Raw genomic sequence first — 16,367 nt, forward strand, 5'->3', positions numbered from 1 at the left:
CACTGACAGAGATTTTGGCATTAAAAGACTACAATGACAATAGCTGTGACCTGTGGTAACTAAATGTGTTGCAAAAGAGAACAGAAAATGAACCGAACTGAACTTCATGTTCAACTTGTGTGACACACCGCTGAGGCAGTCACTGTGATACCCTCATTTGTTCCACATATTTCATTTTTCATCAACCATTCATGCACAATTAGATTGTACCATCCATTTTAGTTGTTATTTTTCCCCGTCCATAACCAAGCAGGTGTCTAATGGGTGGATGTTATTCACGTACTGATTATGAAAAGTATACGTGCCGGATAGCTGAGCTTCTAATTACCCAGCTAATTGGTGTACAGCCAAAATTATCACTGTTATTTGATGAATTGCTTTCAGACGGGGCTAAAAATTGGTTTAAAAGAAAAAGGTCGCACCGTTCGTGGTGTGAAACGTGCATTTATTTTTGTAACCTATCTCCGGATCATCATTACTCGCATCTGCCGAATATATTTTTACTGAACGCGCCTGAAACTAATAACTATGTGTTATGTTAAATGCGCCACACAGATGCCACACAGCCATTCTGTCTTTTTAATTCAGACAATTATATTTTGCTCTCCCGTGTTTTTAGATTATTTAAAACACAAATCATTTCTCTTTTGTGTGTTTTGAGTAAATACTTGCTAAGCTGACGGGAGAGGATTTAAAGTTTCTTTCTGAAATGAGAAAAGGAGTGAAGTATTCCCACATTAGATAATCGTGCATTGTATCTTTAATTCAAAAGCCTTCAGATGACTAAAAGGCTGAGGCTTTCACAGTCATGTTTTGCACCTTATTACAACATTTGTCTTCTCTCTCTCTCTCTTTTGTTCTCTTGTAGGTTCCATCTGAGTAGGAGGCGGCAACAAAAGACCAAATGCCATGGATGTATTCAATTTCACAAACTGGAATGCCTCTGAAGGCAACGAGACAGAAGTTGTGGAAGAGAGCAAAAGCGCCTACAAGACCGTGGAGGTGGTGTTCATCGTGTTGGTGGCTGGTTCCCTCAGTTTGGTCACAGTTATCGGAAATATCCTGGTCATGCTTTCCATCAAAGTCAACAGGAACTTACAGACTGTCAACAATTATTTTTTATTCAGCCTTGCATGTGCGGACCTAATTATTGGACTGTGCTCTATGAACTTATACACAGTCTACATAGTAATAGGCTACTGGCCTCTGGGGCCGGTGGTGTGTGACTTGTGGTTGGCCTTGGACTATGTTGTCAGCAACGCGTCTGTCATGAATCTTCTCATCATAAGCTTTGACAGATACTTCTGCGTCACCAAGCCCCTCAGCTATCCTGTCAAACGGACCACCAAAATGGCGGGCATGATGATCGCCGCAGCCTGGGTTCTGTCCTTCATCCTCTGGGCGCCCGCGATCCTCTTCTGGCAGTTCATCGTCGGCGGGCGGACGGTGCCTGAGAAGGAGTGCTACATCCAGTTCTTTTCCAACGCTGCTGTCACTTTTGGCACAGCCATTGCCGCCTTTTACCTGCCCGTCATCATCATGATCCAGCTGTACTGGCAGATCTCCAGAGCGAGCAAGAGCCGCGTGAAGAAGGATAACCGCAAGCCGTCAGGGGCCAACCCGGAACCTCTGTCGCCGGTCCAGAGGAGAAACAATACACCAAAACCCAACAATAATAATGTACCAGGGGCGGACGCGGGGCACTCCCAGAGCCAGAATGCTGAGGATGGCGCCAACCAGCATGATGGGAAACTCCAAAATGGCAAAGGACCTTCCACCACCACAGCCGAGGGAGAAGCCGAAGGCGAAGATGTGGCAAGGGAGAACTGCGCTCCTGGAGAGGAGAAGGAGAGCTCCAATGACTCGACGTCTGGCAGCGCAGCTGCTTCCAACCAGAAGGACGAGGAACCGGCACCATCCACGGCCAACTCCAGCGTTGAGGCGAGCCAGCCACTTCCTCGTCAGCGGGCCAAGGCAGGGGGCTCCAAGCTGACCTGCATCAAGATCAAGACTAAATCCCCCAAGGGTGACTGCTACACACCTTCTAACGCCACCGTCGAAATCGTCCCGACCTCAGAGCGGCAGAACCACGTGGCCCGGAAGATCGTGAAGATGACCAAGCAACCTCCGAACAAGAAGAAGAAAGCGGCGCCGTCGCGGGAGAAGAAAGTCACCCGCACCATAATGGCCATCCTGGTAGCTTTTGTGGCCACCTGGACTCCTTACAATGTGATGGTGCTCATTAACACCTTTTGCTCCAGCTGCATCCCCAACACAGTATGGACTATTGGTTACTGGCTGTGCTACATCAACAGCACCATCAATCCGGCCTGCTACGCCCTGTGCAATGTCACATTTAAAAAGACATTCAAACACCTTCTCCTCTGCCAGTATAAAAATATTAGGTCTGCCAGATAAATACGGGCCAATTGGGAGGAAGCACAGAAGTATGAGTTACCTGTGTGTGTGTGTGTGTGTGTGTGTGTGTCATCCGTGTGTGTGTATACGCGAGGTTCGTATGCATGATAAATACCGCAAGAGTCCATTTTTCGAAATCACTTTCCACCGTTTCATGATTAGTTTTCCAATTTCTCTCAATGACCGGTTGTAGCACTTGACACAAATTCAACTGGAGCCAGTTGCATTGAGATGTGTTGTGCAGGAGCAGCGTAGATGAGGAAGGTTGTGAAAAATTTAGTGTTATTGAGAGCGGTGCGCTCCCAAAAAAAAAAAAAGAGGGTGTAATGCAGGGGTGGGGACGCGGAGCGCCACCGAGCTGATAAAAAATGCACAAAGATAAAGAGCAGTGGGAGATCTGCGCTGTGCGAAAAACACAAGAAAACGGGAAAATAGGGCTGTCTGAATTTACAAACCTCACAAGTTTGAAGTTCAGTGAAGATACCTGTAGATAGCTGTACATATCGGTGTATATTCAAGCGGGTGCGTGCCCGCAGCTCTGCGTCTACTCGCGCACCCGCTCGCGCCCCTCTGCCTGCCTTCTCCTTTCCGTCTGTGATCATCGCCGTGGCACATCCAACCAGCAACATGTAGAATAAATTGGGGCATTTTGTGTAGACTGCCTCCGACATGGCCACAGCACAGCTGGAAGCTATCCCATCTGAGTACGAGCCTCTGCGGGAATGAGTTTCCATCAATACTTAATAGATATATTAATACATTCAAGCTGAACTTGTCAACTTTGGTTATAAATAATTTTGAGCTTAAAATGTCAATTTAGGAAAGGTTTTCTACACCAAAGCAGTGGAAAATGAGAAAATGGTTATTTGTTATTTTGGACGTCAAAACTTTATCTGGACCAATCGGATGATGCTGCATCAACAGTGGAACCCCCACAGTTGAAAGAGCTATTCAACATATGGGAAATTAACTTAGCATAGCATGTGCATTAGCTTAGTGTAGCATATAAAGTGGAAACAAATGGAAACTGATTACCTGGCTCTGTCCCCCAAAAAAAAAAAAAAATCCACCCGCCAGCACCTCTAAGGCCGGAGATATACTTTCTTTTGACTACGTGTTTGCGTCGTGGCTGCCTCTCGTGTCCTGCGTCCGTTTGGAGAAATTTGGAAATGAATGCTGCGCGTATATGCGATTGACTCAGTATGAGGATCTGATTTTTTTATTAACAAGTTTTAAAGAAAAGCTTTCCAGACCAAAGCGACATTACTAGCATCTGTGCAAAGTGTCAACGCCGCTGCACGGAGACGAATGAGCTTGTCAAAAAACCCCGGCACCCTGAAAGATCAGTGCCATTTTAGACGGTGGACACCTGCAAAAATAAATGGAAGCAGGTCAGGGACATTTACGCCCGCGCATGGCCGAAAAAAACAAAACAAAATGGGGATGATGCGTGAGCTGGCTTGAAGTGAACAATACATACACCGATCGGCCACAACATTAAGACCACTGACAGGAGAAGTGAATAACATTGACCATCTTGTGACAATTCAGTGTTCTGTTGGGAAACTTTTGGACCTGGCATTCATTCATGTGGATGTTACTTGGACATGTGGCACCCACCTAGACCAGACCAGGCACCCCCACCCCATAGCAATGACACTCCTTGATGGCAGCAGCCATCTCCAGCAGGAACACACACAAAAACGTTTTAGGAACAACTAAAAAAAACCCAAGAAGAACAGCACAAGGTGTTGACCTGGCCTCCAAATTCACTAGATCCCAAACTGATCAAGTATCTGTGGGATCTTCCCAACCCATAGGACCCAAAGGCCCCCCACTGACAACATTGTGTTGCCAAACACCACAGGACACCCTCAGAAGGCCCATGTCCCTTCTCTGATGAGTCCCAACTGTTTTGGAGGTACAAGGGAGACCTACATAATATTATGAAGGTGGTCATAATGTTATGCCTGATCTGTGCATGTTCTATACAGTCCAAGTCCTCCTCTAGTGGAACCTCTCAGTGAACATGTGACTCAGAAGCAAGCGTATCTCCAGCCTAACAGAATCTGATTAACACGCCGCATCTCACACATTCAACCTGTACAAAAACTTAAAACCGAGGGGTTATTTTTATTTTATTTCATCTTGGAGCAGAGATCTTCATGAAATCTTTGTCTCAAGTGCGAGGAAGTCTCCTCACGCAGTCCCCTTGCACAACATTCATTTTCACATTTCCCATTTTGTACGGAATTCATGTTTTTTTTTTTTTAATTGCTGTATACAACCTGTCATGTATCGTTACAGAGAAGTAGCTGTAACCGCAAGAAAAAAAACAGATCAAACAACAATAGCTAGGATTTAAAGAGGTGGTGGTGGTGGGAGGGGGGTTGACATGGTATGAGATTGTTCAGTCGCACTCTTTGATTTGCCATCTCCAGAAATCACATCACCAACTACGGCTTCTCCTGCTGACAGGATGTCAGATGTTTATTTCATGGCGGCTATTAAGATATTTATGGTCGCTGTCGTGTTTTTTTCACCCCTGCGACGAACCCTCCTACTCGGCGAGTGAAACAGGTGGTTGGAGCTCAGAGCTGTCCTTTTATTATAGCCTGCGGGAAGGCGTTTTAGTGCTGTTTGCTTGTGTGTGTGTGTGTGTGTGGATGAGTGGGAGACTTCATTTGATCCTGATGATTGGTGGATTAATGTCACGGTGCGTTCTGTACTCCACTGTACGGACGAGTGTGAAGACCTGTGTGTGTGGGTGTACATGCTGACGGGTGTTTGTGCGCTCCAAGAGTGGAGTTTACTTCAGATCACAGGTGACCGCCTCGTGATTTAAAAAAGGGCTATTCCTGCGTCTTTACGCGTTTTTGTAATCCATTCATTCGTTCGTTTATTTCTTTTTTTACACTTAACATTTCAGTGGATTAATTCCACGGGGGAAATAAAATAAAACATCGAATTAAAGTGCTTGATTATAATGAAAGAAGGGGGAAAATATTAATTCACTGTAAGGCGCGTTCCGTGCATTCATGCATGTCATCCATCATTTCAGCCCGTTCTCAGTTACAGTAATCGTATGCTCGCCGGTTGGAGTGATGAATATGCATGAGCGTTTGCCATCAGGAGGCTGCCGCTGAGGCCGGTAGGGGGGCTTTGCGAGAGAGCTACGCCTGCACTGAATAGCTCCTCAAGGCTGTCTCCTTTTTTTTTTTAAAGAGAGATCTGGGACAGATGCTATAATGAAAACTCACCAGGAGGCTGATCAGATTATGGGACGATGTGGAACACCTACATTTGAGATTAAAGATTGCCCATTACACGCCCGGTTTGCCGCCGTGTCCCACTTAGTGCTCCTCTCGGCCCCTGATCCCGTCGCAGCCTCGAACTCTTGTGAGGTCACGAATGTCATGGGGACGTAGTTTAGTTTTATTAGTAGTTTCTCTTCCCTGCGACATTTCACTGATGCATGTGCAGAACAACACGCTGGTTTTGCCTTTCACGACAATAATCTTGCACCAACTTTTACTTTAAAATGTGCACCACTGATCTTATCCAGGCTGCAGCAGCATTGGCCATTCTTATGCTAATGTGCTAAATGAGTGCATAAAAACAAATCTTAACAAACTAAATCAATTACCTTACTACTCAAAACGGACACAAAAATATAAATATTAGATGCAACCTTTGGATGTGCAGTACTGAGGCACTGGAGTTCCTCTTTTAGTCAAAGTGCTTAAATTTATGTTTTGTGATATACTGTATATATATCATGGGTGTCAAACGTACGCCCCCAGGTCCAATCTGGCCCGTGGGATGAATTTGAAAATCTGCGAAAATCTGTACAAAAAAATTGCGATTTTTCCGATAAAATTAGTTGCAATTCCTAATATGCACCGTGACCTGCAGCAGATGGCAGCAATGTGCCGGAATTGCACTTATTTTACTAAAAAAAATTTCCAGAGTTCATAAAATGTTTTGTAAAAGGACAGTAATGTACTTGTTTGCACTAAAACAAAGAGGAAAAAGTGAAAGTGGCTGCTGTTTATAAGTTATTACGCTACGACATTACTGATCTGGCCCGCTTCAGATCAAATTGGGCCGTATGTTGCCTCTGAACGAAAATTTGTTTGACACCTTTGGTATATATCATAGTTTCATTTATTTATCCCTGGTTTATTTATGTATGATTTGTAAAATGTTGGGCTGATTAAAGTGTAGGGCTGTAGTTTTCGGGCCCATTGATTGGACAGCATGGTCTCATCGACAGTCGCAGGTGGTGTGAGGACAAAAGCGCTACATCAATAGCCTTCCAGGATTAATCCATAGTTTCCTGCAGCAGGTGGTGCAGGCAGACTCTCGCAGAAGCTTTCCCCCGACTTAACGGAGAGCGCTAGGTCTGTGTTTTGTCAAAAATGGATGACCGGACGTGGAGTTTAAGCTTTCGTAAAACAGGAAAGTTTTCACATGACGGCTCCACAGATCATGTAAAAGCCGTAGGGTAGCTTTGAGTTTGTGGCTGAACTTGAGCCTTTAATGTCTGAAACAAAGCTAAAACGCTAAGCTAAGTGGTGAAATATCTTCAAGAAACCTAAAACAACTCCAGTTGCCTTTTGTTTTGACTTAAACTTTAGGTCTGACCATCATTTTAGTTCAAATTAAGTAGGTTAAATACTAGCTTCATTGATTCAGAGAGACTATTGCAACTCCTTCAACCATAGTTAATGATGCAATATGTTAAGTATTATATATTTTTCGTGTACTGCACTTGGTAGCATTATAAAAAAGCATAAAATGAAGTAAATAAATAAATAAAAACTATCTCAAAAGTTTACTTAAGTGCATGCACTTTAGCTCCCCACTCCCACTGCACCAGTCACGGCTGGTCTGTGATTATCTGAGCGGTTTCAGCAGGAACCGAGGCATCCATCCAAGTTCAGCATCCAACCATCCGTCATGGTGATAAGTGGAGCCATGTCTGTCTGACATCCGTCACACATCTCGGTAGTGGGTAAAGAGCCTTCCAGAATATCTGATTAATCTTCGCTAAGCTGTCGTTTGAGTGATACCAGCAGGGGAGTAAGTGGCTCACAGCTCAAGCGGTGGTCCAGGGGTCTCAGTTTGAGCAGCTGCTTGGGTGTTTGATGGAAGGTGATGGCAGTTTATCGCCCTCCCGGTGCGGGAAAAGGGCAGGATGCATCCAGGAGGAGGAAAAAAAATAAATAAGAGAAGAAGAAGTGCTTAGCGCAGTTGTCTCCAAAGTTCTGGTAAACAGTTTCACTCAGCCAAATTTGCTGAGCAGACGTTGTATCAGGTCTGGGAACGGAGGGGAAGTGGGTGATACGGGAGAACGTACACAGCTGTCATGCGTGCTGGGGAGAAGGCCAGCTGATGGCCCCAAGGCGTTCTTTGAGCACACGAAACAGATAAGCGTGCCTTTGTAGTCAGGGTTACGAGTGGGGTTGTGAGAAACGAAGCATGGGAGGGAGAGCCGGTGGAGGATGGGGGGGTGGGGGAGGGGGTCTGTCGGTGACAGAATCCAAAGCTAGAAGATCAGACTGAGAGTGGTCCATGTTTGGAGAAGTCACAGCGACTCAGGGCAGGTCAGCCAAAGGTTCTGATGGAGGAATTTCAGTGTCCCAGACGAAACCTGCCGCCTGGCGTAAACACAGCGCGATACCATACCGTTCACCATCCCCCGCTGATTTTATCGTCTCATACTCATGTTCTGCAAACAGAGTCCGTCCTTACGGTCACATAGCGTCGACCTTAACATTTTACGAGGCCATTAAAATGCATACGCGCCCCGCGTATACGTCCCGAAGTCCATCTGTCTAACATGAGTAAAATAAACACTCCGTCTCTGTTGTAATCAACAGATCATCGTGTGCCGTCAGAGCTAGCTGGGCTCCCGTTCGTACGGCTTATGTCAAAGGGCTACGCTCCTTTTACGGAGCACACATGACGTGACGTATGACTTGAAATTTGAGGTTTCTCTGGCTTCACTCTTGGGGGCCGTTTGCTGAGATGAATCTCAACAGTCTCGTGGAGATGAAGCGAAAACGCAGCAGCAGCAGCGTCCACAAGGTGAGACGGAAAAGTACATATATATATATCGCCGGATTGTACCGAGCAATTTGAAGTGCCTTATCCGGAGTGACATAAACAAATTGCTCTTTTATCCTGAACCCCCCTCCCCCAACCCCAACCCCCGTTGTTCCCGGAGTGTGTGTGCGTTCTGAAAGTTGTGCTGCAGTGAGATGCTCATTTAAGAGCGTGTTATTCAGCTTTTCCCTAAATGATCTGTCTTTTCCCCCCAGCTCTGAGCTCCCATTACCGCCGTTTCCATCTCGGCCTGATTGCGGAGGCAATGAACGTGCGGACTGAACAATCTAAAATAATCATCTCAATTCTCAATTTTTTTCTTTTTTCTTTGTTTCCTTTCCGTACGACAGTATACAGCCAGAGAAAATGCCATATTTGAATACTATCTCGCAGACACAGTGGGTTGTTTTGGTTGATTTCCCATCCAATTTGCGCGTGTTCACTTTCGTCACATCCTTCCCTGTGTTGTGTGTCGAGATCAGCGCTGTCATTTATTTGTGTATTGGCGTGCGCGTGTGTGTGTGTGGGCATGCAGCTTGCTGTGCGGTGTTCCTCGGCATGAAGACTTCAGACCGGACGAAATATCACGGCGCGCATCGGGGAAGATGCACATTTCTCTGTCGTCACTCCTTCCACTTCAATAGTAATAGGCTTCCAAAGACTCACTTTAGACACTCCGTGCTACTGGAACACGTGTAGATATCGTACATTTTCTATCACACTTTTGTAAATCTGCTTCTTTTATCATTGTAAAAAACAAAGAAAAAAAAGTGCAAATGTAGTATTATATATTAGAATATGATCAATGTACAGCTTTTTTTTCGGTTTGAAAATGTGATATAAAGATATGATACTATGGATTATGAAAGTGTTTCAGAGAGAACATATATATATATATGTATATGTAAAGGTAGAAGGTATAAATGTAAAAATATGTGCATTTCTGGAGTTCATGATTTGCTAAGAAATGGATTCCTGCCTTGTAAAAACGAGCAAAACTTGAACACATCGGAGCGGCGTCCCGTCCGGGGGGGATTTCCAAGAGAGCGACTTTCACAGCCAGCCTGAAAGATGGAATTTAAAAAAGTGAAAAAAAAAAAAAAATAGACCCCAGAGGAGGACAAAAGCTAAAACTAGTTTCGGTTCGGCCCCGGAGAGCCCAGAGGTAAGGGCTTCGTTTTTGATTCCACCTGTAAATTTATGAGGCTTCACACTCACCTCGGGAAGAAGAAGAAGCTGGTCCGCCCCTCCCCCGCTGTCCCCCTCCCCCGCTACATCTGACTGGACACACTTTATAACTTTTTGCAATTTTAACACTCTGGGGAGAAGGTGATTTTTTATTTTATTATTATTTTCTTTTTTCTTTTTGTGAAGCGAGCAATGTGTTGAAGGCTGTCTCGACCCGAGCTGAACTCCACTTCAAGGGTTGCGGAAATATTTTAAATGTTAAAATTAAAAAAACTTTGGAAAAAAAAGAAATAAATAAAAAAATCAGTAGCCTGCTGCAAGTGTTAAATGTACATTCAGGTGTTAAATTTTCATTTGCTTATATACGTAGATGTTCATTGTGTATCACTCACTGTGGCTTGTGGCTTCTCTTGCAATAGGAAATTTAAAAGTCTATTGTTTGCATTGTATATATCTATATTAAAATACATTATATGTAATTCGGATGCGGTACATTTGAAATGTACATACACATGTTTAATAGCTACTATCTGAATGTTACCCCTCCCCCCACAACGACCCCCTCATTTATTCTCCTGCCCTTCCCCCGACTATGATACTCCCTGTACAGTAAACAATGGTATTGATTTACGTTTTTTGTTTTTTTGTTGTTTCATTTTTTTTCTTTCTTTTTTGTTTTTTTGATGCATTCTTGATCGACTATTTGTTCCGGACAACGAATCCGAGTGTTAACCATCATCGGCCCACCCACGACACTGTAAGATGAACTGCATTTAAGTGGTTTACATTGTGCCATATCCTCTCAGAATGAAATTCAAATAAAAATATACGAAATGTGTTTGAAATACCCGTGCGCGTGCTTTTTTTTTTATTGCGAAAAAAAGAAAAAAGAGGAGGAGAAACACGTTGGATCTTTTCTAACTTTTATTTTTTTTTCATTTTATTCAATTTTTGGAAATGTACCAGGAAACAAAAGCAATGTTAACCTCGACTGAGGACTACAATGTTTTTTTTTACAGCCAGGAGAGATGAAGAGTAACAATCAGTGGATGTAAATTGAGGTACAACACAGCAGCAAGAGGAAAAGAAACTAAAAGCTATCACATTTTTAAGCGTTCATGCAACCTCCAGACAGAACTATCACGTTTATTTGCGCTGGACACTTGCCACCAGTCAGTGATAGGAAGAACAGAGCTACAGTTATCTGGGGCTGCTTAGAAGAATTGCAAATGTGAAATTAATTAAGTGACGGTGTTTATAGTTCCACTTTTTAACAAACGGCTTCATTAAGTCGAGGCACGGACCAAAGAGCTTTCCAAATTAGGGTTAGGCTATGCAGTCGGACAACAAATCCTAGGCAATTTGTGTTTTAAGAAAATAATCCTAGAAATAACATCATTAGCTGAGAACACTAGTCAACAAATCTTCTCATTATCCGTCCCTATACCACTGAGTATTATATCTCCTATGGCAACGTACGTGTTGCTTCTTACGAGGCGCTAGGAAGAAGAAAAGCACATATTTCCACTGGTTTTGTCAAAGCTATACAGGCTCCTACTGCCAACCTACAGGACATATAGAGAGGAACCGTTTTCAAATTAGGGCAGCGGACGTCTCCTCGGCTCGAACGTCCTCGTCAGTCCATTTGGGTGCGCTCTCGCTTCTTGCCTTCCTTCTTTTGCTTCTTTGCATCTGCAAGAAAACAGACAAAAACAGTTTTACTTTGACAATTCTCCAGCCACAGGGGATGTCTTTGAAAATAAGCAAATGCCGCTGTTTCCATGAAGGGAACCCAGCCCTCCGTGTCAGATTGTATGACTTTTAATCGGTTTGTCGTGCCAGGGCGCCCGTTGACCGCCGCGACATAGCTCGCAGTTCCACCTGCTCTCTCTCCTGGGGATTGATTTGGTGGCCTGGTGTGTGTGTGTGTGTGTACTCCATGAAAAACCACTTTATCAACTTCCCGCAACAGTGGCTCGGTACCTGGCAGCCATGACAGAAGCCACAGTGCATGGCTTCCCTTTCTGCTTTGTGGCCTCTCCGCTCTGCTGAACAGAAAGAGAGCACAACCTGCGGCGGTTTGGCCAGCGAGCTTCTGGCTAACTGTTTGCTGGACTGTCAATCCGCCGAGCGCTTCGCGTACGTATCCGCTTGGCCGCGTGCATGCCTGTCTCTTAGTCAAATTCTTATCTTTTTCTAAATCCCCGTTGGTTTGCTTTCATGTGGGCAGATACACATCTTGAAAGAGACTGTTTTTCGTGGTAAAACCATGTGACATCTTCAGCATTTTGACAGAAGACATCTTGACATGCCACAGCTGGAATAAGACGGGTAAAAAACAAAGAAATATATATTAATGACTGAATTTTCAGCTTCAGTTTAAGGTTAGCAAACACCTTTACAAGCGTTAAGAACTGTTGTAGCTGGAGGATTTGTTCTTCTTCTACAAGCAGCCTTTAAACATCCAACTGTTTTTTACATGGAAGCACTAATTAGATTTGTTCTCCCACACAGCATCAGGATCAGCGGGTCACGGTAGTGTTATAACTGCCATGGTGACAAGTTATTAGTTAGCATTTGTAGAGCTTTTTGCTAATGTGTGCACACTATATGAAGTTATAATATAGCTATGATATTCTTTCCTGGGGGTAGGTGGAGGTACTGCAGGGGGTCGTGAAATTTTTGGTTGAAATGTTTTTCGAATATTTTCAAAAGTCTTAAAACACGCATTTACACGAATCCAAACATATGGTAGCGAATGGATAAATGGAGGCAGGAGACGTTATCTTTCAGTCAGAAATGCACGCATTCAGCGACACACAGGAGCCCTCTCAAGCTGGGCACCGGTTCCCTCACAGCACAAGACAAGCCTGGACCCGTCCCTCCAAACCTCCTGGACCCGTCCCTCCAAACCCGCCCCTTTCGCTGCTGTGCCAATCACTATGTTGCATGTCACACACTGGCTCTGTCAGGATCCTTGTGATTGACCGGGAGCCTGACTAAGATCCCACACACAATGGAGATACCTTTGTAAAAACCAATTGAAAAAACAGTGACATAATTTTTGCAAGGTAATCCTGGCTAAACCACTGCAGCTCCTATCCACAACAGCCAACTAGTGAGGCCAGTATACAGTAGTGCTTATGAATGGCAGTGGCACAGCCAACCGACTCACTGTACCTTGCACATGTTTAAAATTATCTTCTATTTAATGAAATCAGCATTGTCCGTAGAGTTTGGGTAACAACTTTCTTCTAATTTAGAAGACGGTTTTGATGCCCCACCGCGTGCAGACCAACAAGTTGGAAACTTTGAATCTCTAATCAGAATGATTTAAATCCAGTTGAAGAAATATCATCTATGTAAACGTGATTTCTCAAAATTTTGAAACGGAATCAGAAACAAGACTATTTCTCAAACCTTTACATGTGGCTTGGACACAAGAATAAAAACATTGCCATAAGTAAAAACCAGTGCTTTTCCTACAATTAAAGGGGAATTACCATTTTCTACAACCTGGACCTTATTTCTGGCATAAAATACGATCATTTACTCACCCATATAACTTTGGTGTCATTTGGAGTCGTTCGGAAGATATTTAGATCCAGCGGAGCACAGTGTATATCCATATAGTGGGAGTGACTGGGGCACCGAAACGCAGCCTCTAAATAACGCATTATCTGCCGCGAAACTCGTTCATTTCACCAATATTTTGTTATGATACACTAGTGCTATTCCCCATTGAGTCCGGAGTTACCTGTTATCTATTCGCGGACGCGCAACGGTTTGTTGTTCTTTGGCCAGCTGTTTCTCTCTCTGCCGCCGCATCCTCCTTTCAACGAGCTCCTCATCCGTATACTCTGGCTCAAAACGGTAAGGACGTCCATCATAAACAAAGTCGTCGTCGTCCACAACGTCGGGATCAGAAAAATATTCAGCCATGTTGAATAGCACTAGCGTATCATAACAAAATATCGGTGAAATGAACGGGTTTCGTGGCAGATAATGCGTTATTTAGAGGCTGCGTTTCGGTGCCCCAGTCACTCCCACTATATGGATATACGCGGATCTAAATACCGTCCGAAGGGCACCAAAGGTATATGGGTGAGTAAACGATCGTATTTTATGCCAGAAATAAGGTCGAGGTTGTAAAAAACGGTAATTCCCCTTTAAGCTTTTACGTCTTACTTTAACACAAGAATTAAACCGTTGTTGTAAGTAAAAACCAGTGCTTTTCCTACAATCAAAAGTAAAACCATGGGGTGTTAAAGGCCTATGGCTGCATTTCTGCTAAGTTCTCACCAACCTCTTTAAAAATCTATGCTTGTATTTATTAGATGCTTGCCTCTGCTAATCTCTTACCGCGAGCACCTTCTCCTTAGCAGGCTTTTCAGCTTATGGCATGTTGAACAGAGGTGTCAGCCGGGCTAATCCACACCCTTTTGTTTAGCGCATGTGCATCATCCAAGCAAGTTCCTACTGCACTTATATATAGATCCACCTACACCTTCGCTTTTCTTTTGCCTCATATCTATAGTTATAGATGTGTCATATGTAGGATAAAAGTCACCATATGGTACTTTAATCCATGGCCAAACTAGTAGCAATCAAGTAGGGGATAGATCTGATTAAACTGTCTGTCATCTTGGTGTATCTTAAGATATATATTTGATCATAAATGGAGTCTTAAATCCTGAATTAATGTTTGCATGAATGGATTACCCTGACAAGACACCTCCACAACTCACAAATCCCCTAATGAGATGCCGGCAAGCAGTTCTGAAGTGCGACAAGTTCTGCTCATTCAATGAGACTTCACTCGAGTTTCAACCTTTTTGCATTCCCAACTTGCACCACGAGGGAATCTTCTTAGAAATCACTTCTTGTCGCCTCAAACTTCCACTGCCGTAAACATTGCCACTTGCAAGGCGCTCTCGTCCATGCGAATGTGGAGAAATGGCTCTCCCATCCCATTCGTTTGCTTGTTTTCATTTGTTTTGCCTTCTCTCCATTTCTCCCCCCGTCGTTTTTGCGTCAGCACATTCAGCTCCCCGGAGAGGAAAAAGGGGAAAATGATTCAGTATCACACTGATGCCTCCGCTGTGTATACGAGATGTGGACTTTCTGCTGCATTTGCACGTTGCGTACCGCATGAGGGCCTTAATAACTCAGTGATGACACGGTGGCCGAGAACCGCGACGTCGCTGTTTGACATCTAGCTGCAGACCTCTTGTTTGTTGCATGCATCACTCCCTGTTGTTTCTGTATAACCGAGGCCCCAAAAACATCTACTTTTAAGTGTAATTCAAAAAATGTTCAAAATACACTGTGCAAGTACTGCAGATTTGCTGAATATCTGGCCAAGTTTCATGCAGCCACTATTCACACATTTGTTTCGGAAAGCTTTAGAATACAACATCCTCTATTCTTAGACCCTCAATTATGGTTGTTTAATTGCTCTTGCTGCAGTCGCTGAACTCTGTTTTGATCATCTCCAGGCTGTCACAGTGCGACTGAGCTGCATACACAGCTAAACCGACAGTGAACCGTAGCTACTAATTAATTATTGTGCCTCAAACTGATAGGAAAGTATTGTATTTTCCATGAACTTCGCCTCAAGATCCAAATTCATTCCTCTCACGTTGTGACCGGTCTGTCAGCTGCGTTTTAAGAAGATCTTGGACAAAAAAGGCACAAAACGAATCTGTTCTAACTTCTGCCTAACCTGGAGCTTCAAATCTTCTTCATCTTACTTCGGTTTCTGCAGCTGCGCCTCAGTTCAGACAGACGTATTGAGTGAAATAATAACACCGTGTGCGCGGCTGCGAATGCGCGTCTTTGATTTAAAAACCAGGACACCAGCTGTCTGTCCGAGAAGAATGACGAAAGCAAATTCGCGGAGGTGCCAGCTTTATCTCAGACAGAGCCTTTTGTTTAACCTGAAATCAACTCTGGCATCCGAACACTCCCTCGCGTACCTCCTCTCTCCAGTTCCGCCGAAAAGAGGAGGCAGGGGCCGTGAGGTTTCTACAGGCATTCATAATGTTTCATTTCTGTCACTTTTTGTTCTCGCCTGCGCCCCGCGGGGTCTGTGTTTCACCTGGACTAGACAGCGAAGACACGCAACTCTGGATCTCAGATCGCTCCCAAGGTGCCTCTTAGCATTGTCTACCTCCAGAATCTGCAAATGACAGATGCTGCGTCCATCACGGCAACCTGCTGCAGTCAGGGGAAACCTATCTCCCGAACCCAAGGTGGCTGTTCAGAATTGCAGATTTTGGCATGGGAAGATCTCCACTCCCAGCCAGGGGGGGGGTTAGATGGCCTCTCCTCTCTCTATCTCAGTCACTCCGAAGCCAAACATTGGTGTTTTTTTTCTCGTAAGCCCTCTGATCCCGCTGCTGTGGACTGTATCTTTGCCATCCCCTGACACACGGAGAAAAGCATGCACAATTCCCCTCCCCCTGCACACCTCATTGTGCACGGCACCCCCTTTTTCTTTTCCCCAGTAACCCCTCTGCTTCCCAGGGCTTATCTTCCAACTGGCAGATATGGGAAATCCCACCTCGCTCAGATAGCAGGTCTCTCTTCCCAACTGCCTCCCTTCATCTCAGCCACTGTCATCTTCACTTCGCTTCTCTTTCGCCCTC

At 44.4% G+C, this 16,367-nt stretch overlaps 2 protein-coding genes across 2 annotated transcripts in view; one reads left to right on the forward strand and one right to left on the reverse strand.

Moving 5' to 3' along the window:
- The first annotated feature begins 694 nt into the window (after nt 1-694).
- Nucleotides 695-2,455, forward strand: chrm2a (cholinergic receptor, muscarinic 2a). Its single transcript, XM_084573017.1, has one exon. It carries the CDS (start codon nt 910-912, stop codon nt 2,416-2,418), a length of 1,509 nt encoding a protein of 502 aa, XP_084429143.1. The 5' UTR covers nt 695-909; the 3' UTR covers nt 2,419-2,455.
- Nucleotides 2,456-10,651: 8,196 nt separating this feature from the next.
- The window catches only part of ptn (pleiotrophin), a 46,002-nt gene continuing 40,286 nt past the window's right edge, over nt 10,652-16,367 (reverse strand). The window contains exon 5 of the mRNA XM_084573977.1: nt 10,652-11,409. Coding sequence (XP_084430103.1) covers nt 11,354-11,409 — 56 coding nt within the window. The 3' untranslated portion in view covers nt 10,652-11,353. The remainder of the gene's footprint in view (nt 11,410-16,367) is intronic.

This window comes from Chelon labrosus, assembly GCF_963514085.1.
Source record: "Chelon labrosus genome assembly, chromosome: 23".
Taxonomy (NCBI): domain Eukaryota; kingdom Metazoa; phylum Chordata; class Actinopteri; order Mugiliformes; family Mugilidae; genus Chelon; species Chelon labrosus.